The 26,971-nt window shown below is 41.5% G+C and overlaps 1 protein-coding gene across 1 annotated transcript in view; it reads left to right on the forward strand.

Annotated features, from left to right (window-relative positions):
* VAV3 (vav guanine nucleotide exchange factor 3) overlaps positions 1-26,971 on the forward strand; it is a 370,216-nt gene that overhangs the window by 252,167 nt on the left and 91,078 nt on the right. Inside the window, exons 17-18 of the mRNA XM_073592989.1 lie at positions 10,346-10,437; positions 21,022-21,044. Coding sequence (XP_073449090.1) covers positions 10,346-10,437; positions 21,022-21,044 — 115 coding nt within the window. The remainder of the gene's footprint in view (positions 1-10,345; positions 10,438-21,021; positions 21,045-26,971) is intronic.

The raw sequence follows: 26,971 nt of genomic DNA on the forward strand, positions 1-26,971 counted from the left end.
GCTGAGGCCATGGCAGTTTTTACTTGGGGTGCAGAGTTTGACCCCCTGTCAAGCTCGTTCATTGAGTGTGGTATTATGGAGTTAAATCAGATAGTGAGTATGCAATATATGACGCCTCCTCACTGCCTGCCAAATGCCCTCAGAAAAATGTTTCGAACATGGCACCACAAATGTCAAGGAGCCCTTATAAATAATATGCTGTGTTTTAATAGAGCAGATACATTGTTTAATCGCTTGCCGACCGCCACACACAGATATACGTCGGCAGAATGGCACAGGCAGGCAAATGGGTGTACAGGTACGTCCCTTTAAATTTGCCGCATGCTGCGGGAGTGTGCCCGGATCGGTGTGGAGAGGTAGAACGAGGAGATGCCTATGTAAACAAGGCATTTCCCCGTTCTGCCTAGTGACAAGACAGAGATCTACTGCTCCCTGTCATCAGGAGCAGTGATCTCTGTCATGTCCTAGGTAGCCTTACCCCCCCCACAGTTAGAATCACTCCCTAGGACACACTTAACCCCTTGATCGCCCCCTAGTGTTTAACCCCTTCCCTGCCAGTGTCATTTACACAGTAATCAGTGCATTTTTATAGCACTGATCGCTGTATAAATAACAATGGTCCCGAAATAGTGTCAAAAGTGTCCGATGTGTCCGCCATAATGTCGCAGTCACGATAAAAATCACAGATCGCCGCCATTACTAATAAAAATTTAAAAAAAAGAATAATAAAAATGCCATAAAACTATCCCCTATTTTGTAGATGCTATAACTTTTGCGCAAACCAATCAATATACGCTTATTGTGATTTTTTTTACCAAAAATATGTAGAAGAATACATAGCGGCCTAAACTGAGAAAAAAATGTGTTTTTTATATATTTTTGGGGGATATTTATTATAGCAAAAAGTAAAAAATATTGCCTTTTTTCAAAATTGTCGCTCTTTTTTTGTTTATAGCACAAAAAATAAAAACTGCAGAGGTGATCAAATACCACCAAAAGAAATCTCTATTTGTGGGAAAAAAGGACGTCAATTTTGTTTGGGTACAACATCGCACGACCGCGCAATTGTCAGCTAAAGCGACGCAGTGCCGAATCGCAAAAAATGCTCTGGTCAGGAAGGGGGTAAATCCTTCCAGGGCTGAAGTGGTTAATCCTTGTGCTTTATTACTTTACAGATAGTTTGAATATGATGCAATGATATTTGATGTTTTTGGCTTGTATAAATCCCTTGTGTGATCCTGTGTGATTGGAGCAGGACTATAGAGAGCAACTTTTCACATTGTTCAATTCAAACATGTGCGTTAGGGGTATAAAGTGGGAAAGGAGTAGGTATAGAGTGAAAATTCAGTGGTCATTTCATTCTTTACATACAATACACTAAATAAAACGCTAAAGACTGTAAACTGTTTAGGTCTTCACTGTGCACTGCAGTTAGTTGCTGGCAAGTAAAATCACATCACAGGTTCTTATATGTCTTGAGGCTTGTTATATATATATGTCATAATAGTGAGATATGTTGTCTCTACACCTGAAGTACTATGTCAGTTAACACAACTGATACAAAGCTAAATAATGGAGTCCTAAGGACTCTCTGCAGTGCAGAATTAACAAATAATGGGGGTGTCTGTAAGAACGATGCCTTCATTATGTGTTTTGTGGAAGGGGAGGAGAAGAATCAAATAATTTGTAAATCTGCTCACTGGAGACTTTGAACAATCCAAAAAGCCAGGAGACATGGTTACTCAACCTACTGGTGGCTGGGCAGCTAAGAAATTAAATTTGGTTTGAGCTGGTCTTCAAAGGATGGGTACATGTTCATGAACCTCTCACCAATAAGTCCTTCTCACCCTCCTAAACAGCCCTGTACGTTACAATACTTATCTCTGGCAAGCCTCCTGAAAAATAAGTGTACTTCCTGGTATGTGAGTGTGCCTAGGCACTCCTGTACCTACAGCCTGATAGTTGTATATATGCAATGTCAGATCTAGGATACTGCTCCCTCTAACTGCTAGTGAGATTTGGTGATGACACTACTGTGCTACTCATCATTGTCCTTGCTGGGGTCTCTAAGATGAGGAAGCAAAGTTTTGTTTCTACTAAGATGACCAATTCCACACACGGTGCAGAACAAGCTTTGCTAATTCGGTAGTATTGAAAAGAAGTGCTGATGACCAGTCCTTTGCCCTCTGCAGTCATTTTTATTTTTGGACAGCTTTCAAAGTTCCATTCCTCTTCAAGCCCAGTACCGTGACCTACCATAAGGTTGGACATTTGAATCGGCAAAGCTGTACGTTTCTCACACTGTACCTCAAATTCTATTGAGAACGCATATACCAGTACAGGGATTGGAATTTGAACGTTTGAGTCTGATTTGGTTGTGTGGAAATACAACAGTTCTTAGCACTGACATGTGGATCCATCAGCTTTATTGTGGTAACATTCTTGAGTTCCCAGTTGTCAGCTGAGCCGTCTGGTGGCTCACATACTCTCCATGTGTAGGAAAGCAGGTAATTCTATATCTTACATATTACACATCTTTATTGGCTCACATAGTAAAATAAAGACCAGAATCTGTGTTCTAGATCACAAGTGTCAAATCTGAAGACCCTCCAGCTGTCGCGGAACAACAAGTCCCATGAGGCATTGCAAGGCTGACAGTTACAAGCACGACTCCCACAGGCAGATGCATGATGGGACTTGTAGTTCTACAATAGCTGGAGGGCCACCAGTTTGACACCCCTGTTCTAGATAAATTGGGATGACCTGTCCATCCTCTACTCTTAGTAGTTTAAATAGCTTTTGCCCTGCACAGTTTTTGTAAACCAAGTATTGTGTAACATCATTACATCATTAGTAGTTGAATTCCACAATATACCTAACTAGTCTTAAAAATGCTCACTACCCCCTTCCAACATCTATACTAACTGACCTGTTTAAGAAAGATCTGTATACTTACCTATTTTCAGCCCGCTCCTGTCTGGTCACATGATCCGGCTCCCCTGTGTCAGTCAGCGGCGGCCTCAGGGGAGATGAGGGCACGCCAACAATGGATGGATAAGCCTATGGGTAACGCCACTGTTCCCAGGCATTGCCAGCCATTGTCAAGTACAGGTTACGCATGTTAAACTGAACAAATGTTAGCAGGGGAAAGGGGACATTTTTAACATTAGTATGGTATAGCCTGAAATACCACTTTATAAAACATATTTACAAATTTGTTTGTGTAGGAGAGGGTTGATTTACCTTATTTTTAAGCTATTTAGCAGACAGGCCTAAGGGAAGCTATAGTTTTATGTTGGAAAATGTTTCTTTTAAAACTTCTAGATTTTATGGAGCTATAGTTGCATTCTCTAGTTGCAAAGATAAGATATTTACACAAAAGCTAGAAAAGCCTGCAGAAAAATATGATGAATTTAGCTGTCAGAGAGATGTGCAGGGCTGACAAGCATTAAACACATAACTTATCCCTAGAGAACTAAGAGCGCAGGAGTAATACAAATGGAGACCACTGAGTGGGGGAATAGCTGCACACTACTCGTATGGTTAGTTAACAGCACTAAACATATGTTGCTTATTAAGAATTTAAGCTGCATTTATACCTGCGTGGACCAGTTTTCAGGCGTTTAAATTGGAGAATTTGTGAGCGTTTGTAGAAAAAAACGTAGCGTTAAAAAAAAAGTATATATATATAAATATATTTATGGTCGTGGCCCTAAGACTGAGACAGATGTGAATCACATAAACACGCGACAAGACTTACAACATAAATAGACCTTAGGTGTGGCTTTTGGTTGTCTGGTAGGTAAGCCAAGAAAAGGAGCCAAAATAAGCAGGTAGGGAGGTATATCTTATTGGCTCAAACCTTATTGAGCAAGCTTGGAGAAGGCTAGGGCCATCTCCACTTGAGGGCTTGGAATATCTCTGGCGAAGCAGGAGGACTTTCATCTGCCTAGCTTCTTGATCACATGGTCTGGTACTCCGCGCTGGAATGACGCTGAGGCTGCGCCGATCCGGAAAGGAATGTCCAGAATACCGCCCGGGTCTAGGCCTAAGTTAAGGCAGAAGGACCCTAACAAGTTTAATAAACTGCCTGCCACTCAGGGGGTTGACCGAGAAGGCAGTAAGGGGCTGGAGGTTGACTGGTTGGGTAGGTGGGAGAACAGATGGTCAAGGATCGTAACTGGGCACCAGGAAACTGTAAGATGAAGAACATAATGGTTTGGGAAGCGAGTCTGGAGGTGTCTGTACAGTATCTGACTACTAGTACTGCCAGAGGTGAACTCGCTAGGCTGTAGGAAGTCATAGAAAACCAGTTAGATGGCCGCTTTGATGACATGCCCCTAAGATAGGGCTCGTGACGGGTAAGCGTTTGCTGTTGGTTGCAGGCTGCTGCTACTGAACACCGCGCAGGAGGGCTTTCACTGTGTGGGTCGTGAACAGATGGCTTTCCGGGATCCTGTAAGGACAGCAAGTGCTGAACACTGGCTAGGTACAGCCTGATAGTGTAATGAGCAAGAGCCAGCTGTGTGTGCCAATACGATATAAAGGCTAGGACGTGAGTGATGTCATCTGCTGTGGTTCTGGGACAAGCGGCTAGGAACCAACAATAGGCATTCCAGGCCATGCGACAAGCCTTTAGAGTGTTGCTAGACAATGAGTGGTAGACAAGCCGGGTAGCGCTGGCAAGTTGTGACTACAATCCATTGTTAGTTGAGACCAAGGTGGGATAGGAGTGGATGATGCGTCGGCTCCAGGTTCTGCTCACTGTAAATGTTAAATGGTGGTGTAGTGATGATTGCACCAGCCTGCGCAGGAAGGACATGACGGGGAGTGACTTGGATCTACCCTTATTAATGATGTTGGCTGTAGCCTGAACATCTGTGGTGAAGAGCACTGTCTGATCTGTCCACGTGTAGCCCCAGATTTGGGCCGCTGCCACGATGGGCTATAGTTTGAACAATGACGAAGACCGAGCAAAACCAGGAATCAGGCAGATTTCTGGGGGCCAGGGTCTGGCAAAGCAGTGTTGGCCAAAAATTGCAGCAAAGCCTGTGGAAGCTGCAGCATCTGTGACTACCTGTGGCAACTGAGCTGATACTGAGGGGATAAACACCAATATGCCATTCGAGTTGGTGAGGAACTTGACCCACGTATTGCTACTGGGTCTAGTCTGAGGACTTGGTCGGGGTGCTGCACTCGGATGAGAAAGACCAAGAACCGTGAGATGAACGAGCGCCCCTAAGAAATAATCCTCATAGCGAAATTGAGCATCCCTATCAAGGACTGCAGCTGTCTTTTAGTACGACCGGGTAAAATCATGAATTAACATGGGCTAATTTGTCAGAAGGCAGGCTAGCCTGCATAGCATACGTATCCAAGACGATGCCCAAGAAGGTGATGAAGTGTGCCGAGCCTTCCACTTTATGTTCGACTATAGACACACTGAGATTGCTGAAGACCACGGTTAGCTTGTCTAGATCTACCGGGGCTATGTCCGGCCATTCGACGAGCAGAAAACTGTAGAGACAATGGATAACCCTGTTGAGGGACTGGGTCGAAAACGCCAAACTGCCGCGGGCTGCCTTTAGACCCAAAGGTCAGCTTGGTGAAAAAAAAAATAGTAGGAATCTAATCGCTTCATGCCATGCCACCTCCAGAAGGACGGCTCAATAGGCAGGAGCTTGAATGCGTCTGCGATATCCGCTTTGGATAGCCAGGCACTGGCACATCTCAATGATGGCCTGGGTGTCCAGGTCGACTGATGTGTATATGAGAGAAAATTCCTCGGAAGGGGTCAGGGAATTCAGACTAGGGATATGTGAGAAATGAGGCGCAGACAAGTCGTAAACTATGAAGGGACATCTTGTGTCTGCCTGAGAGCACCAATTTGTTGTGTGGGCGCAAGATTGGCAAATTGCACAGAGTGGGGATCGAAGACCAGCAAAGTGGCAACGAAACAGTTGTGTGTTTGTGATGCTCCAGTCAGTACTGATCTGGAACTGGGCGAGTCTTGCCGCTGCTTAGGCTGAGAACGACCGATGGTAGTCGTAGAAGGCAAAAGCACCATATTTGTAAGCAAGACGTAACACTGTATGAAGGTATAAGTCCAGCTCCTCCCTCCTGCTGGGAGATGCTGAACAAAAGGATGTCTCTGAACATCCCGAAGGTCAGGGCAAACGCAGTGGCTGACAGCTTCCGACTGAGCCTTGGGTCATTCGACTTCACAATCACTAAGACGTCCCCCTGGTGTACCTGCAGAAGGAGAAGCTGTCATCGGGACCAGGACCTGGTCAGGGAGGGTCAAGGGTGGGTGAACTTTCCAAAGTGTGACTCTGGTCTGGACGTCCAAAACTGTTGTGGTTAAGGAGGAGACCAAAGAATGCAGCTGGGAAATGCTCCCGGAAATGGATTTCAGGGATGCCTGCTGGGTGCTGGGCCCAGCTGCAGCTGGAGGCAGGAAGAGGAGCCAGAACAGCTCTGCCTTCCTGACCGTAGCGGAAAGGGGAATATCCCTGCTTCTCAGCTCAGAAATTAGTTTGCGCATGGTCCATCCCCTGAGGGACTGTACGCTGCCGCGCTCTGAGCCCTCGGAGGGTAACAGAGGGGCAGGTGTGAACTGCCGGCCTGTTAGATGGCTCTGGCTAGGCAGGGGTGCTTATGTTAAGAGGAGTCATAACCATAGGATAGAGAGCAGAGTGGTAAAGAGAAAACTCAGAGAGGAGGAAAAAGGGAAGAACAGGAAAAAGAATGATAGGCGTGGACAGGAGCTGACAGTGTACTGTTGTGGCAGAACTGTGTAGAGTGAGAATTTAGAAAACTCAGAAGAGTGCAAGGTGACCAAGGTGGGCCAGGAGGTGACTGGCCAGATAACCGATAGCTCGGGAGCCTGTTTGTGGTGAGCGCAAACCTGAAGACCAGAACCCCAGGGCGTACTGGAGCGTGAAATTGAAGTCTGGTAGGAATGTTGCGGTCTGTAGTGAGTGAAGTGTGCTCGGCCTGCTAACACTTTCACTGCCAGCAAGCCTACTGTTAAGCGACCTTGTCTGCGATGTGAAGGGTCGCCCTTCGAAAACAGAGTGTCATGTATAGACATATGTGACAGAAACTAACGCCTGGAGAGCATGTCCAATGATTTATGTGAAGTAACGGTATAGTGAAAGGATGCTGCAGAATGATGTGATAGAGAAACCCGTGAACTATGCACCTGACTGACGCTCTAGTAGTGAGGTCCTGGTTAGGATCAAACTCGGTTGACCGGGAACACCTGCAGTAGGGGTGACATAAGTGCAACAAGACTCCTTACTCCTTTTCTTTTTTTTTTTTTCTTATTTGTCCCCCTTGTTTGCGACTGGCCCTGGTGAAGATGCAATTATTGCGTTTTTTTGTTTTTTTTGGGAGAAATACATCCAACCTGATACGGGATTGAACCTGAACTCGACTGACCCGAGGGAGAAAGACAGACTGAAAATAATGAGTGGCTCGTATGAATGCCACTGGAGACAAACCGCTGATTAAGTGCCACTAAAATGAAGCGTGGCTGTGTGAGTGCCACTGAGTGTGCTTGCAGCGATAGCAAGGAGTTTATGCTGAGATGCATGTTTGCAGCGATTGCAAATGGGTAATGCTGAGATGCGTGTACTTGCAGCGATTGCAAGAAGTTTAGGCTGAGATGCATGTTTTCAGCAATTGCAAAATGGGCAACTGCTGAGATGCTTGTATTTGCAGTGATCACAAGGAGCTTATGCTGAGACGCATGTTTATAGCAAATGCAATGGTATATGCTGAGATGGGTGTTTTGGCAGCGATTGCAAGATGTGCATTTTTGCAGCGTTTGCAATAAAGGTAACCTACTGATAGGCGAAAAGAAAAGGATAGCAGAAATTGTACGTGTAGGAACAAACTGTGAAATGGCATACGTAACGAATCGTAGATTTTATGATAGGAACTGTTACGAATTGGTGTGCAGGATACTCGTGATGCGAACCGTTTTGCCGTCAATGTGCCTAGGTTCGGTTTGGATTCTGATGCATGTAGCTGCCGACGTGATCCGAATTGGTCGAAAAATGATATGAATAATGAATCATAGGGTATGGTACGAACCACTATGAAACGGTGTGTGGGATAGGACTGATGCACAGCGTTGTGCCGCCAAGGCGACTAGGCTTGAATCAGAGTGATCTGTGTGGCACGAAAGTGATAGATAACGTAACAAATTGTTTGTAGGGTAAGAGGGTGAGCGGTACGACTCGGTGCGGGATGTATCCGATGCGAGCCGTTGTGCCGCTGATACGCCTAGGTTTGGATCGCAGTATAATGCATGTAGCTGCTGACGTGATCCAAATCGGTCAGAAAAAATGATATGAATAAGAATCGTATAGGGTTTGGTATGAACTGCTATGAATCGGTGTGTGGGATGCGGCTGATGTGAAGCGTTGTGCCGCCAAGGCGACTAGGCTTTAATTGGAGTAATGTGTATGGAATGAAAGTGATATAAATCGGTGAGTAAGATGACATAACAATGAATCTTGTGTAGGGTATGGGGGTGAGCAGTATGAATCGGTGCAGGACGTGTCTGATGCGAACCGTTGTGCCACTGACGTGACTAGGTTCGAATCTGACTGTGGTAGGTATGCCACATATCTAATATGAATCGGTGGTAGGGTAAATGAAATTGGTTGAAAAGTATGAAGTGAATCTGATACGAATTGGTTGCAGAGTGTATGCCACCCCTTACTTTAAACCAAACCCATACCAACCCCCCAACCCCCCAGACTAATTAGGTGCAGACAAGGCACCAGGTGGGTCTAATTACTATTTCAAACAAAACATGCTAATCTCCAAATGGATGAGACGGCAACCCCATAGACTGAATACTATGAGCAACAAAACCTGTATCGCGTGAAATCGGACAATGACCGACAGTGGCTCGGAGGCTTGGATCTGCGAATGAAAGGTATGTTTGTGGCATGGGATGACAAGCAAGGCCGAGGGAACATACAAATCTACTACACCTGTGCCGAATAATGTCGGGACACGACCGACAACAACTAGGAGGGAGCTAAAGGGAAAAAAGATGCAGGATAGGAAACATAACGAATTGTGACATTGCGCATGAACAAAAAGGATCGAACCCTACCTGCAACAGCGAGCGAGAACCACTGATGAAGACCACGTACAGAGAAGCTGCAAGATGTGTAATCGAACGAACAGACTCACGAACATGAAGTGAGCTGGGAACTTGTAGTTTCGCGCTCTGGAACCGACAAAGAGCATGGGCGAGTGGTCAGCTTAAATACCCTCCGGGCCCCTCACATACATTCAGGCCACCTACTGTCATTTGTTAAAATGAAAAACGTCTGTAAACGAAACGCTGCTAAACGCGTTTACAAGCTGTTTCCAGCATTTGGCGTTTCAAATGCCTCTGAACATCGGTCCTGAATGCATTTTTTTGCATTCCAAAAAATGCTTCTAAACTCAACTGCCTAGAAATGACTATAAATGACCCTGTGTACATGTACTGATAAGATAACAGAGGCAGCTAAAAAAAATGCCCAACTGCTCCTAAACGTCCGTTTACGAGCAGCAGTGTACATGAGGCCTTAGAACGTAAGACATTCCCATTGAAATCTATGGGGCCCCAATCTTCCAAAAAAAAAAGCTCATGTACTTTTATGTGTGACAGGCATTTTGCTACAGCGACAGCACGCTCAGATGTGAAAAGGTGCCATTGAAATGAATGGGAATTGCCTTGTTGAGTGTTTTAGAGCTTCAAGCAGACAATCACTCTGATGTGAATGGGCATTAAAGTGTGATATCAGTGGCTGATTCTCCTCCAGTAAACTCCTACTTTTCATGTCTAGAGAAGTGACCAGAAAGAGAGAAAATCTCCAGTCCCAGTGACAATAATATCCCAGGATATATAAATGGAGGGATTACCTCTAATGCCATCAAATTCCCTCAGGGCTCATTGTCACATCTGTGACCTTGGTAATGTATCGCTGATTGAGTGAGGAATTTTTGTATGGATGGTAGCAGTTTTTAATGGTTAGCATACATTAGCACTTAACATTAGGTTGAAGTCATTCTGAGTAATATCCAATTCAAAATGTAAACATATCCTTAGAAAATGCTTCAGAAACTGAAGCTAATTGCACAGGTAAACGTATAGTAAGCCCAATATTGCAATGATGTCACAAAGCCCTTGGTCTCTCCTCCACTGGCATGCATTGCTGACACTCAGCGCTGTGGTGTGTGAAGACTATGCTTATTCTAAGTACCTATCTCTTACTATTTGAAGGATTGTCTTATTCTAGGTTTGCTTTAACCTTGTTTATTTCTTTCACAGAGGAACTTTCTTCCAGGGATATCTGTGCTCCAAATGTCGGACTGGAGCCCATAAAGAGTGCCTGGGCAGAGTGGAGACTTGTGGGCGTGCAGGTATGAGATATTGATGGGGAATGCTGCGTTTTAATGAGATTGTAAAGCAAAGCAGGAATAATTAAGGTTTATTCCGAGTGTGATGTGTTTTTATTGGCGCACATATACTCTTAAAACTGCCATTTATATGCGCAATTAGAGTAGCATGTGAGATTCATGAGGACTCTGACCCTCCTTAATTATCATAAGAGTATCAGGGGAGAAAGCCAGGAATTGCTGCTGAGAATAACCCCTTCCCTGCCACATGACAGGAGCTGTATCCTAAATGCAATGTATGCCCTGTGCTTAGCAAACGTGCAAGCATAATGAGGACTGTGTGCTGTATTTTAATGACTGCTTTGTGTCACACATAATAATAATCAGAAAAATATTGTACTGCATACTGGTACTGAGTATCACTGCAGTATAACAGCGATGTTTTATCATAGGACTTAAGATTTACCATTTACTGTTGGAAACGTATGATTACGTGATATATACAAAACTTTAGAATAATACTAGATTTCATAGGCGCTTAGAAGGAGCTTTTACTAAATGCTTTTGTTACAAAAGATGAAGCCTTTCTTACAACCTCTGCAAACCTGAACTCTAGCTCACAGGTTCACACTCCTCCAGGGTTACCTACAAGCAACCTACAGGTGGAATTCTGGTCATTCTTTGCATTGCATGGGGTTTAGACTTAATTTGTTCTAACTGTAATTACTTAACAAATTACTTAATGTGCATGTTACCCCAGAATACAGCAGGGAAAATAATTATTTGCCCCTGGCAGATTTTGTAAGTTTGCCCACTTACAAAAAAATTAAGAGTATATAATATTTTATTATAGGTGTATTTTAAATGATAGGGACAGAATCCAAAAAAAACACTTGATACAAATGTTATAAATTGAGTTGCAGTTTGGTGCGTAAAATAAGTATTTGATCCCCAAGCAAAACATGACTTAGTACTTGGTGGAGAAACCCTTGATGGCAAGCACAGAGGTAAGATGTTTCTTGTAGTTGGTTACCAGGTTTGCACACATCTCAGGAGGGAATTTGGTCCACTCTTTTTTACAGATCTTCACTAAATCCTTAAGGTTTCTTGGCTGTCGCTTAGCAACTCGAAGTTTCAGCTCCCTCCATAAATTTTCTATAGGATTAAGATCTGGAGACTGGCTAGGCCACTCCATGACCTTAATGTGCTTCTTCTTGAGCCACTCCTTTGTTGCCTTGGCAGTATGTATTGGGCCATTGTCATGCTGGAAGGCCCATCCACGATCCCTCTTCAGTGTTCTGGCTGAGGGAAGAAGGTTCTCATCCAGGATTTTACAATACATAGCCCCATCCATTGGCCCCTCAATGTGGCAAAGTCGGCCTGTGCCTTTAGCAGAGAAACAGCCCCAAAGCATAGTGTTTCCACCTCTGTGCTTGACTGTAGGGATGGTGTTCTTATGGACGTAGTCAGCATTTTTCTTCCTCCAAACACGGCGAGTCGAGTTAATGTCAAAGAGCTCAATTTTGGTCTCATCTGACCACAGAACTTTCTCCCAATCCTTCTCTGAATCATTTAGATGTTCATTGGCAAGCTTCAGGCGGGCCTGTACATGTGCCTTCTTGAGGAGGGGGACCTTGTGGGCACTGCAGGATTTCAATCCATGACGTATTGTGTTACCAATGGTTTGTCTGGTGACTGTGGTCCCAACTGCCTTGAGATCATTCACAAGCTCCTCCCGTGTAGTTCTTGGCTGATCCCTCACTTTTCTCATGATCATCCTTACCCCATGAGGTGAAATCTTGCATGGAGCTCCAGATCGAGGGGGATTGATGGTTATTTTGTATTTCTTCCATTTGTGAACAACAGTTGTCTCCTTCTCACCAAGCTTTTTACTGATTGTCTTGTAGCTCGTTCCAGCCTTTGACAGCTCTTTGGTCTTGCCCGTGATGGTGGGTTTGAATGGAAGAAAGAGATTCTATGGACAGGTGTCTTTTATACACATAACAAGTTATCGTTAGGAGCACCTTCTTAAATTGACAGGACTAATCTGTGTACCACATGAGCACCTACTGTAGCCAGTCTGTGGGAGCCAGAATTATTGTTGATCGGCAGGGGATCAAATACTTATTTTACTCACTGAACTGCAAATCAATTTATAACATTTGTATCATGTGTTTCTTCTGGATCTTTGGTTGATATTCTTTCTCTATCAATTAAAATACACCAATGATAACAATTATAGACTCTTAATTTTTTTGTAAGTGGGCAACTTTACAAAATCTGCAGGGGCTCAATTAATTATTTTGGAGAAAAATGGGAATTTGGGACTTTAAATGAGGTCCATGGACAGCGTGGAGGTGAATTGAATACAGTATATTTATTGATCATAAAATGTATCAAACATATCACAACAAGAACCACATAAAGGAAAGAGCATTGTAGTGAATGTCATTCCAAAATTGTTATACACACATATGTATGTGCTCATACAAAGGGGCATCGAGAGTACATCAATTATGTCAACAAGACGCCACATAGTGGTCGTAACTGATAAGTAAATACATACAATGAATGCATATAAAACATACACGTAAAAAACAGCACTGAGCAGTAAGAGTAAAATTAATGACACAACATAAAACCATAATTGATTGAAGAACTGTGTTCTAAATTGCTGGTAGGTTGTGAGCATATAGATGCATGACAAAAATGCCTGACGCGTTTCGTGTAACCACTCATCAGGGGCAAGATGCTCAACAGTATCTGTAAAGTGTAGTGAAAGTATCAATTAATATAGGTGCTATGCAACTGTTAAGGGCAGGGAGAGATGAATAAGTCCCCCCTAAGTACTTACATGAGGTCAGTACACAGGGATGCGGCAATGATGGGACCGAGGCCAAGGTGGTGGTCCTTACCGGGAGCTGAGGTGGGAAAGCCGTGCACCGGCGGAGCGCGTGCAACAAATGCCCCCCCCCAACACACACACATGTAAATTGGGTGACTTGGTCCTGGGGTAAAACATGTATGGTACTGTGCCAAAATGGTTTCCAAAAAAGGATCTGGGAACAGAGAAAAGGGGGAAGTGCATAAATATATATATCCTGATATGCAAGAATCTAATATTGCATCAGGTTAAAGAAAAAATAAGTAGTCAAAAACAAGGAATGAAAATAAACCAAGTCCATTGCCCAAGTGGGTGGTATAACAAAGGGCAGTGGAAGCAGTACCTGATACATCAGGACTGAATGAAGTAAAAAACAACTTTACAAAATCTGCAGGGGCTCAAATAATTATTTCCCCCACTGTATAGTGTTTTGTATATGTGTCCGTATTTATTTATTTGCAAATGTAAGCTGGTGTAGTTTTATTTCTTCTTTACTTGTGAAATACCTGGTGACTCTGCCAGCTCCCCTTCTGTTTTGTTTCAATTTGACTACACTAATGCCCCGTACACACGGTCGGATTTTCCGATGGAAAATGTGTGATAGGACCTTGTTGTCGGAAATTCCGACCGTGTGTAGGCTCCATCACACATTTTCCATCGGATTTTCCGACACACAAAGTTTGAGAGCAGGCTATAAAATTTTCCGACAACAAAATCCGTTGTCGGAATTTCCGATCGTGTGTACACAAATCTGACGCACAGCATGCCACGCATGCTCAGAATAAATACAGAGATGAAAGCTAAAAAATCCTAGGTTTTGTTGTCGGAATGTCCGATCAATGTCCGACCGTGTGTACGGGGCATAAAGGATGGAAGCAGATCTGTTCTGGTGTGGTCAGTTTGTGTCTTTTTCTTCTAGTCAGGAGCTACAGAACACTGTGCATACACACGGTGTGCCTGTACTCCTATGGTCAGACGTCTGCTGACATGCCCCCTTCCAGCCTGCACAGCTCGAGTGACAGTGGCTAGGGTATGACATCAGCAGAAGGAGAGAGGAGGGACCGGTTAGATTCTCTGCCTGCTGCATCTGAGATATGGGGGTGTGGTCAGATGGTTGATGACACACCCCTGCCCAGCCCTGCACAATCTGAATGAAAGCAGCTGGGGGGGTATGTCATGTCAGAAAAACCTGCCAATTGTCACAAGGAGTCTCCATCCCTACCCCTCGGAGCCCAGGATGCAGCGCAGAATAGCGCTCATATGACCACCTTCAAACAATAAAAGAAAAAAAAAAAAAACATTACTTATGATGCATTTTTTTCTTCAATAAAGTGTTATGCTGTGTATCCCTATTGCCCATTGTTTATTGATGTCTTTAAAGAAAGACTTCACATACACTATAAGTGACAGTTCACACCACAAAAACGTCCCCCAGATCCGTTCCTGATGCGTTTTTGCTGCTCTTTTTTAATGCGTTTTATGGGTAATTTAAATTGCAAAATCTTTATTTTCATCAAGATAATGCTTCTGGGTCACTTTTTCTGTCAGATCACTTCCTGTTAATCTCTTGTAAGTGTTGTTTGTGTGCTGGGTGCAGCTGTGTAGAGAAGATATCTGCACTGGCAGGCTTATTCATGGTTATGGCCATTGCACTGCTGAAACTGCATGCCCACAAGAGAAGGCGTTATTGGGTACATGATGGAGCTATTCCATGTCCAGATAAAGCCTTCTACGCTCCATCTTATATCAGCATTTTTTATGCGTCCCAGTACAATTCTGGGCAGGAAAAAAAAATAGCATGTTGTACTTTTTTTTCCGAAACTAAAATGCACTGGAACTGACTGCACTTGTGTGAACTATGCCATTGGAACCCATGTAACATACTTTCCATGTGTTTTTGATGCAGAAAAAAAAACACTGCATCGCATGTGGTGTGAACTGGCCCTAAATTTACAGTTCAGTCAAAATTGCAAATTATAATTTGATATGAATACAGGAAGCATAGTCTGCCTACTGAGCAGTTTATTTTTCATACATATTATTTCATGTGTGAGCTTCACTCATTACAACAAGTGTGTCCAATGGGTGCTTAAAATTGCCACAAAGGATGGTGCTGTGCAGAATCCAAGTAGAAATGAAATAAGTTTTTCAGCACCCCTCAGTGTTCTTTTAAAAAAACATAAAAGTAAAAAACAACACTTCTGGAGTGCTGGTGACTACAGACATTGCTATACTGTACAAGACCACCCCTTTTCCCTTTTCAATGTAATCTGGTGATCCTGGACACATCTGTTTGTGATCCTGGAACACCCTCCTTACTGGTTCTCTGCTGCAGAAAGCCTGATTAAAACAAAATATGTCATTACATAACAGTTTCTACCACCCCTATTCAGATTTACTCCATTTACGATTTTTGACACATAGAGCAGAATTAGGATGTTAATTGTTATCCATAGTTCTACAATCTGGTCATTCTGTGTGTATATAAGTAGAAATGTCAAATCAAGCCAACAGTAGAAGTACAGTGGCTGCTGAGAAAGGGGACAGAAGTCAAGGCACATAATCATATCAGACATGTCTCCTCTATAAATATATGATAAGAGTTATATTTACAGTAAGCATGCTTTAACTCTGTATACTGTAAGCTGACTTTGGCTAGGTAGAGCTATACAGCATAGAGGCCACTGCAAACACAAGCACTGCCAATATAAAAAACACAAGATAACATAAATACAGTGCCTTGAAAAAGGATTCATACCCCTTGACATTTTCCACATTTTGTCATGTTAACCAAAAACGTAAATGCATTTTATTGGGATTTTATGTGATAGACCAACACAAAGTGGCACATAATTGTGAATTGGAAGGAAAATGATAAATGGCTTTCCACATTTTTTACAAATAGATATCTGAAAAGTGTAGTGTGCATTTGTATTCAGCCCCCTTTACTCTGATACCCTTAACTAAAATCTAGAGGAACCAATTGCCTTCAGAAGTCACCTAATTAGTAAATAGAGTCCACATGTGTGTAATTTAATCTCAGTATAAATACAGCTGTTCTTTGAAGCCCTCAGAGTTTTTTATAGAACCTTAGTGAACAAACAGCATCACAAAGGCCAAGGAACACACCAGACAGGTCAGGGATAAAGTTGTGGAGAAGTTTTAGGCTGGGTTCACGCCATTGTGAATTGGACATGGGTTCCCCGTATCTAATTTGCAATAGCAGGAGATTTTGACCGACTCTCTATGGAGCCAGTTCCCATATCTCCGCAGCAGGTGCGTCTTTTGGTCCTTTTCAGGTCCGAATTCAGCCCAAAATCCAGGCTGAAATAGGACTATCCCAAGCTTTGAACATCTCACAGAGCACTGTTTAATCCATCAACCAAAAATTGAAAGAGTATGGCACAACTGCAAACCTACCAAGACATTGCTGTCCACCTAAACTGACAGGCCGGGCAAGGAGAGCCTTAATCAGAGAAGCAGCCAAGAGGCCCATGGTAACTCTGGAGGAGCTGCAGAGATCCACAGCTCAGGTGGGAAAATCTGTCCACATGACAACTATTAGTTGTGCACTCCACAAATCTGACCTTTATGGAAGAGTGGCAAGAAGAAAGCCATTGTTGAAAGAAAGCCATAAGTCCAGTTTGCAGTTTTTGAGAAGCCATGTGGGGGACACGTGTGGAAGAAGGTGCTTTGGTCAGATGAGACCAAAATTTAACTTTTTTGGCCTAAAAGCAAAACGCAATGCGTAGCGCAAAACTAACATTGCACATCACCCTGAACACACCATCTCCACTGTGAAACATGATGGTGGCAGCATCATGTTGTGGGGATGCTTTTCTTTAGCAGGGACAGGGAAGCTGGTCAGAGTTGATGGGAAGATGGATGGAGCCAAATACAGGGCAATCTTAGAAGAAAACCAGTTAGAGTCTGCAAAAGACTTGAGACTGGGGCGGAGGTTCACCTTCCAGCAGGACAACGACCCTAAACATACAGCCAGAGCTACAATGGAATGGTTTAGATCAAAGCATATTCATGTGTTAGAATGGCCCAGTCAAAGTCCAGACCTAAATCCAATTGAGAAGACTTGGCAAGACTTGAACATTTCTGTTCACAGACGCTCTCCATCCAATCTGATAGAGCTTGAGCTATTTTGCAAAGAAGAATGAGCAAAAATGTCACTCTCTAGATGTGCAAAGCTGGTAGAGACATCCCCAAAAAGACTTGCAGCTATAATTGCAGTGAAAGGTGGTTCTACAAAGTATTGACTCAGGGGGGCTGAATACAAATGCATGCCACACTTTTCAGATATTTATTTGTAAAATATGTTGGAAAACCATTTATAATTTTCCTTCTACTTTACAATTATGTGCCACTTTGTGTTGGTCTATCACATAAAATCCCAATAAAATGAAATTAACGTTTTTGTTTGTAACATGACAAAATGAGAAATACTTATTCAAGGCACTGTAACATAAGGTTTTTTTTTTTTTTTTTTTGCTAGAATGTCTCTTTAAAGCCCAACTCCGTGAAAAATAAAAGTCCTCTTGCACTACAAAGGTTGACTGCTTGTTTATGTCTAGGGACTGTAAACATTTACTGTAACTTACCTGATCCTCCACTCCCATGGCAAAGAGCGATTCCTTGGTGTCTCCATGTCCAGGGCAGGGCTATGATCCCTGTATCGGCTTTGATGACATCAGGAGCATCTGACCTCTGACGTGCAGGGGAGAAAAGGCTGTAGGGACTGGTCTAGCAGTGCAGAGAGGATAAGGTAAGCAAAGCTGCTTTACCCAGTCTCCTAGACCTAAATGACCAGTTAACCTTTGCAGCACAGGCTGCAGCCCCCTGGAAAGGAGGACTTTTACTTTTTCTGAAGTTCAGCTTTAAAGCCTAAATTTACTAAAAAAAATACAAGGGACGTTACTTACTCTAAAAAAAAAAAAAGACACAAAAAAGAGGAAAGTGCACCAAAAATAAGCCACATCCATAAATCATTGAGGATACAAAATAAGGTAGTACTGAGTATTACCAGGGAGGCGGACTTTTTAGGCTAAGAAACAGTGGAGAAGATATAGCAGTATAAAAAATATAAATTTATTGAAAAATACAATATCTAAAAAACAATGACAATTGTAACATATAGCATCTATGATTATTGTGCAGTGAGCCCTTGTATGTCTAGGCGTTTCACCGTTAGGCTTCCTCAGGACACGGCCAAGGTTCACAGATGAGACAGAGAAGGGAATATGTCTCTCTATCTTAAACTGGAATGCAAAATCATGCAAGTCACGGTAGCATGAGAAAGGTCAATCAGCAGTAAGAAAGTATATTAAATATAGCTAAATATCTCAGCAGGGGCATGTAAACAATATTCCTAATTAAGGGTACAGCCATTAGAGGGAGGAGGGCCAACACTGGATGCACCACTTAGATCCTGGATTTAGTATCAGCAATGCTGAAGGTTCAATACAATCCCATCGCTGCATATTCAGGATACAAATAATCCAGCACACTTATTTGTATCCTGAATATGCAGCGATGGGATTGTATTGAGCCTTCAGCATTGCTGATACTAAATCCAGGATCGAAGTGGTGCATCCAGTGTTGGCCCTCCTCCCTCTAATGGCTGCTCCCTTAATTAGGAATATTGTTTACATGCCCCTGCTGAGATATTTAGCTATATCTAATATACTTTCTTACTGCTGATTGAACTTTCTCATGCTACCGTGACTTGCATGATTTTGCATTCCAATTTAAGATAGAGAGACATATTCCCTTCTCTGTCTCATCTGTGAACCTTGGCCGTGTCCTGAGGAAGCCTAACGGTGAAACGCGTAGACATACAAGGGCTCACTGCACAATAATCATAGATGCTATATGTTACAATTGTCATTGTTTTTTAGATATTGTATTTTTCAATAAATTTATATTTTTTATACTGCTATATCTTCTCCACTGTTACTTACTCTCAGTGTGATGTGTCCCTTGTGCTTCTGTCTTTTCTGTCTCCTAGTTCAATAGTAATCTACCTCCTCTGATGCCCCCCCAACTCCCGCTGCCATATTATTCTGGTGTGGGTTAATAGAACTGAGGAGCTGTGACAGGGACACAAGAGTGCTCAACTATGCCCACCCTTTGTGCCCAGCTACTCCATTTATGAATGGAGTAGCAGGGTGGAAAGGGTAGGCATAGTCTATTAACCCCCGCTGTACCAGAAGATTATGGTGGTGGGGGGACGAGGTTCGGTGGTCATTGGAGGAAGAAAATTACTACAGAACTTTAACACAGAAGCACAAGGGATACATCACACTGAAGGTAAGTAATGTCCCTTGTGCTTATTTTGTATTTTTTTTTTAGGTTAACTTAAACTGGCCATAGATGTTTAGCTTTTTTGTCATTCAGCCAGTGGACTGAACAAAAAAAAAACAAAACAGATTCATCAGTCCAAAAAAGCAAGGTGGATAGAGTATTCCCCCACCCACCAGGATATTGCTTTCTGACAGATGTCCTGCTGCTGTCTGAATACACTGATCAGCAGCTGCAGTCACTGATCAACAAAAGTTTTCTTTAGTGTCTATTCGACAAAAGTTGATCTAATAATTGACTTTTGTCGAACAGGAGTTAAAGCGGTTGTATACCCATTCTTATGACTTTCTATTATATTAGCAATTGCAGTGCTTAAAATTATTTGCCATATATAATTTTACCTCCATGTCTTGCGATTTTTCGCTATATTAGTTTGCGATGACGTCACATGCGCCGTATCTTCTGTCTTTCCGGCAAGCCGAGACCTTGCCGGAAAAATGCTGTGTCTATGTCGGGGCTGTGTCATTTCCTGTTGTCGACGTCAGCCCTGACATCCCGTGATGCTTCCTCCTAATTCTTCCCCAAGAGGAATCTGGCAACGTCACAGGGTTGAGGAGACACAGATGGAGCGATGCTATTACTGCGCATGTGCAGGATTACGGAGATGAAAATGTACCGCGGGAGGAAATAAATAATAATTCAGAAGCGGAAGACTACAGTTGAGATGGCACCGTCTATTATGAAGAAGCAGCGTTTCGGATTAATATAATATTTACAGTAAGAACTATTTTTATGCTTACTCCTTGTGCCCATTTGAATCTAAATTAATAGTTATTTTATAATATTGTTAAAATTGTTTTTCTTTCGGAGGGTTTACTACCGCTTTAATCAGCCTGTTCTAATTTCTTATTTAATTTTTACGTTGCTCTGTATGGGAACTGGTCAAAATTCCATAGGAATGAAAAAAGGCCTTAATCAAACACTTCCTGCAAAATAAGCTTAATGTATAACTGTATCAAAAAGCAATTTGTTGTTACTCTATCAGTAGAATTTTACATTTGACAAAGTAATGGTTATTAGTTTATAAAATATGTGTAGGGCACAAATGTCTTTTTTCAAATGCATCAGTGTTAAATTTGTTTTCAGCCTCAGTGATATTTCCCTGGGTGCCCTTTCCAGCTTTCGTAGTCACAGTATGCCATAGGTTTGTGTTACAGGCAACATGATAAATAAGCATGTCAGAATGCACTTGTTACCTGACAGCAGGAGAGAGCAGAAGGTACAGGTATGCGACCGCCCCTTATTCCTTTACAATCACTGAAAACACCCAGATCAGGAACACGGTGCTTTCTGTACACAGTTGCAGCGCTTTCTTATCTTTCCACCTGTAATGCAGATTTTCAATTTTCTTCCAGACTCCGGGACGCTGAAGTATGGGGTAGGTTAGTTTTAATATCTTTATAGTATTCTTTGTATAACAGCATGTCAGCATGTGCTGTGTAAATGGCAATTTTAGGTGATTTTACAGGACCGTATGAGAGAAATGTCATACAATCAAATGACTGTTGATTTATTTGCATTTAAAACACCTATCAAATGTGCCGTGTTACTACATTATTTGACTTCCTGTATAATGTCATAGAAAGAAATCCTATATGGCCCTGAATCATCAAACTCCAATATCACCAAAAAAGTGCTAAAACGACATAAGATCACATTGGCTGGGAGGCCATTTAAGTGGGCTTTAAGCACTTCTTAAGCAATATTGCAATTTAGGATCATATGGGGGAGATTTACTAAAACTGGTGCACACAAAATCTGGTGCAGCTCTGCATAGTAACCAATTAGCTTCTAGGTTCTCTTTTTAAAGCTTAATTGAACAAGCTGCAGTTAGAAGCTGATTGGTTACTATGCACAGCTACCCTGGATTCTGTGTGCACCAGTTTTAGTAAATCCCCCCTAAGGCTCACAGCACCAGTGCTACAGTAGGTTTCTTGAAAGTTCATTCTTTTTATAAAATCATTTATTGGCAACAAATGTTTTAAAGCAGAACACAAGTCTAAGGGAAAAAAGGAAATCCCCCTTCATTGGGACTTTGGAGGCAACACACACTTGGGTAATGCAAATAATTGCATTTATTAAGTGTACATAAAAATAATTGATAATGGAAATGATCGATGGTTAAAAAACATCACAGTTTGTGCAACAACTACTTACAAGAAAAAACAAAAGACAACATTTTTTACATGAACAGTATGATAACAAAATAATACTCTCCAGTATATAATAATCCACGGTACCGACGCGTTTCTGGTTAAACACCTTTGTCAGGGGTATAGGATAGGAGTAAGTGTAATCACACTTTGTTTTTACTATGAAAGATAAAAAGGACATGTCAGAGTGGCATAGAGAAGACAACAATATCCGTATTCACCATAAGAAGATAAGCAATCATATCATCCAGGAAGACATACATACCATGCAAAAATGATTACAAAAAAAAGCAGAACAAAAGTCTGAACATGCTGACCTCCACTCCAGTGATGCAAGTTTCCTTGTCAGCGCTGACATCTTCACTCAGTCTTCTTCCAGGTTCACGACTTTTGGAGATCTGGATTGGACAGACTGAGATTATGTATTTCCTGCACGTGTGCACTGGAGTTAATTCATCCTGGCAGATGCTGTAATTGTACAGTGTACACTGTAAAGTAGTTTGTAAAGAGGAAGGTGAGAAACTCTTAATGCAGAACAGACTTAGTGGGGTTGATTTATTAAAGGCAAAAAGCTGTTCACTTTGTAAGAGAATTAGCTTAGTGGATGATATGAAGCTCTGCTGTATTTCATCATTCAATAATGTGCAAGCAAATAGATTGTTTTTTCTTTTTCTTGCATGTATAGTGAATTTCATTGTGTTTACTAAGTTAAAGTGATACTAAACACACACTGTTAAATTTACTTTGTCACTTCTATTTCTATATGTGGATGATGGCACTGTAATTATTGTAATAAAAAAAAAAATCAAAGTACTTTTTTCCTTATCGATATACAGCTGTCACATGACCCAGCTCTCACCCAGCCTGTCTGCAGGGAAAAATAAGCAGGAGGAGCTTCTAGTCCTCTGCTGCTGGTAACATGTTCAAAATAAAAGAATAGCCTTTGGAATACAGAGTAAAAATAAATAAATAGAATCAATAAACTGTTTTAAATTGGTATACAAATATACAGTACCTCACATTTTTGTAAATATTTTGTTATATCTTTTCAGATATAATCACTTTTGTTGCCAGCGGTTTATACATTAATGGCTGTGTGTTGAGTTCTCTTTTCATGTGACAACGGGGAGGGAAAATGGCTAACTGGGCCCAATTTGGACATTTTCACTTAGGGGTGTACTCACTTTTGTTGCCAGCTGTTTTGACATTAATGGCTGTGTGTTGAGTTATTTTGAGGGGACAGCAAATTAACACTGTTATACAAGCTGTACACTCACTACTTTACATTGTAGCAAAGTGTCATTTCTTCAGTGTTGTCAAAAGATATAATAAAATATTTACAAAAATGTGAGGGGTGTACTCACTTTTGTGAGATACTGTATATTTGAAATCAAATCTTTAATATTTTGTAGAATTAACACGATGTGTGTGGATTTCTGCCAGTCACGAGATGTGTCACGCCCCTTTAGCCTGTGTCTTAGAATAAGAGGGAGGTGAAGCCACCATTAATCTACATATAATATCCCATCCCCATTGTGTTTAGCTGGTTAATGGGCATGGAGGAGGAGAAAGGGAGTGGGCTGTATATAGTCCCATGGGCTCCTCAGATGTGATAGGAAGGAAATGCTCAGCATAGAATCTCACTGAAAACTGAGCATGTGCAAAGTTGCCACTACAGCTGCAAATCCCTAGCTGCATTGCGGACATGGGCAGAAGATGGAGGTAGAGAGCTGCAGGATCAAACAGATTTTTTTGCAGAATACAGAAGAGGAATCTCATAGTGACTGAGTGAGCATGAGCAGCATGTAATACATCATTTATTGATAGTTTTTTATGTTATGGGTTTCGTGACACTCTTTAAGAGAAAATTCCATTGCAAAGTGAACAGCCTATTTGCCTTTGGTAAATCAACCCAAGCATGTCTCTCCTTCAATAACAAAAAACCTTCCTGCTTGTAAATTTAGTATTTTTTTGCTAAGGTTCTGCTTTAAGAGATAGCCTCAGTCATTATAATACTGCTATAAATGGACAGATATGACTCTGAAAATAACAGAGAAAGAGATTTCTGCTTTTCACCAAGCAGGTCATTAGAGCCTAGGAACCTGCCATGATCCTTGCTGGCATTTTACTCACCTCTTTCTTTCTTACAAATGCAAGTTTGAAAATCTCGGTTTATGATTATAAAGAGTCTGATACATTCTGTCCAAATTAGATAAAATGAATGACAATTGTAACATTTTAGGTGCAGAAAGAATAACTAGTGTTGATCAGAAGGTGAGATATAGGTCTCGAATGATATTCCAGCTTATTAGGAAGCCATCCTTTTCAGGTGGCCATATTCAATACATAATCAGTACAAGTGGTCATTTAGAATACAGCAAAATTAACATCTGAAAGATATCTGCTAATGTTCAAAGTGATCATAAACACCGATCAATGGCCGCCATGTTAAATAACCACAAAATATGTTATTTTCATTTGGTTACTTAGTTATACCAATAATGCATAGATAGGGAATCTGTGTTGAATCTTCACATGAAATATTTTCCGTGTATGGCCAGCGTTACATGATAGACAAGCCTCCTCCTCAGGGTGTTCTTTATGTTATTCATGCTTCTGACATACACTCATTGACTTCTGTTGTTAATGTGTAGAAAGACACCCTTGGGCAACAGACAGGAAAAGTGTGTTTTATTTCATCCACATTTACACTACGAAGCATGCAGTTGTTGCTGCACAGAGCACACAAGAAAATGTTACAAAGCATACAACTTATTTTAGCTAAGAAACATTAAATACAAATGTAGTCTAAGTCCAAAGATCAAGACTAGTTGAGGTTTTCCTATAGTACAACATATTTTATGTAATAAGTACTATAAATGTGTAAAAGTGTTATGTTTACAAAAACTAAAGATATGAAATGCGAAGGTGGTATACTGGGGGTCTTAAATCTTAAACACTTTTGACCTGTCATCAAAATCAAGCTAAAGGCCAGCTCCAGGTTGTTTTTTTAATCAAGTACATTTTTACTTTTTATGGTCCTTAAGATCGGCTCTCGACGGAGCAAATTTCTTTCTTACAACCATGGGTGCAGACAGTGTTGAAAGGGGAATCGCTCCCACAGGGAGAACATAGTGATTATTGCTAGTGGTTATAACAGTCACTAGCAATAATCGTATATAAAATCTGACAGGTTGGCTGTACCCAAGTTGATTAATTGTACCTTCAGCTTGCCCATACATGGTTCGAATCTCCCTGCTGAACCAGCCGAGATTTGAACCCTCTATGTCGGGCTTTAGTGTATATACAGCGGGTAAAATAAGTATTCAACACGTTCCAATTTTTATAGTTAAATAAATTTCCAAAGATGCTATTGACATGACATTTTCACCAGATGTTGATAACAACCCATGCAATCCATATATACAAAGAAACTAAAACAAATAAGTTCAGAAATGAAGTTATGTGTAATAAAATGGAATGACACATGGAAAAAGTATTAAATACACTAACTGAAATTTATTTAATACTTCGTACAAAATCTTTTGTTGGAAATGACAGCTTCAAGATGGCTCTTCCACACAGTCTTTAAATCTTGAAGGTTCTGTGGGCCTCTTCTATTAACTCTGATCTTTATTTTTTCCATGGATTTTCTATTGTATTCAAGTCAGGTGATTGGCTGGGCCATTCTAGCAGCTTTATTTTCTTTCTTTGAAACCAATTGATAGTTTCTTTGGCTTTTTGTTTGGGATCATTGTCTTGCTGAAGTGTGCACCCACGTTTCATCTTCATCATCCTGGTAGATCACAGCAGATTTTTATCAAGAATGTCTTGGTACATTTTTCCATTCACCCTTCCTTTAACGAAATGAAGTTTGCCAGTACCGTATGCTGAAAAGCAGCCCCACACCAAGATATTCCCACGTCCAAACTTCACTGTTGGTATGGGGGTGTTTTTGGGGTGATGTGCAGTGCCACTTGACCTCCAAAGATGGTGTGTATTATGGCATCCAAGGAGTTCAATCTTGGTCTTATCTGACCATAATATATTCTCCCAGAATTTCACAGTCTTGTCTAAGTGTTGTGCAGCATACTTTAAAAGAGCTTCAACATGCTTTTTGTTCAGCAGTGGAGTCTTGCATGGTGAGCATGCATACAAGCCATGGCGGTTGAGTGCATTACTTCTTTGAAACAATTGTACCTGCTAATTCCAGGTCTTTCTGAAACTCTCTACAAGGGGTTGTTGGCTCTTGGACAACTCTTCTGATAATTCTTTTCACTCCTCTGTCAGAAATCCTGCGAGGAGCACCTGGTTGTGGCCAGTTTATGGTGAAATTATGTTGTTTCCACTTCCAGATTATGGCCCCAACAGTGCTAACTGGAATATTCAGATGTTTAGGAATCCTTCTGTAACCAATGCTATCAGTATGTTTTGCAACAATAAGGTTGCAAATGTCTTGAGAGAGCTCTTTGCTTTTACCCATCATGAGATGTTTCTTGTGTGACACCTTGGTAATTAGACACCCTTTTATAGGCCATCAGTTCGGACTGAACCAGCTGATATTAATTTGCACTGACAAGTGGCAAAATTGCTTTCTAATTACTGATAGATTTTAGCTGGTGTCTTGACTCTCCATTGCTTTTTGCACCTCCCTTTCTTCAGGTCAGCTCTATTGATATGAAATTTTCCCCACATGCGGTAACAACCCATGCAATCCATACATACAAAAAAATCAAAACAAATAAGTTCAGAAATTAAGTCATGTGTAATAGAATGGTATGACACAGGGAAGAAGTATTGAACACATGAAGAAAGGGAGGTGCAAAAAAGCATGGAAAGCCAAGACACCAGCCGAAATTTATCAGTAATTAGAAAGCAATCCTGCCCCTTCTCAGTGCAAATTAATATCAGCTGGTTCAGTCTCAACTGATGGCCTATAATAGGTATTTCATTACCAAGGTGTTACACAAGAAACATCTCATGATGGCAAAAAAGCAAAGAGCTGTCATAAGACCTTCGCAAACTTATTGTTTCAAAACATACTGATGGCATTGTTACAGAAAGATTTCTAAACTTAGCTGAATGTTCCAGTGAGCACTGTTGAGGTCATAATCCGGAAGTGGAAAGAACATAATTTCTCTATAAACCAGCC

The sequence above is a fragment of the Aquarana catesbeiana genome, linkage group LG07, assembly GCF_042186555.1.
Source record: "Aquarana catesbeiana isolate 2022-GZ linkage group LG07, ASM4218655v1, whole genome shotgun sequence".
Taxonomy (NCBI): domain Eukaryota; kingdom Metazoa; phylum Chordata; class Amphibia; order Anura; family Ranidae; genus Aquarana; species Aquarana catesbeiana.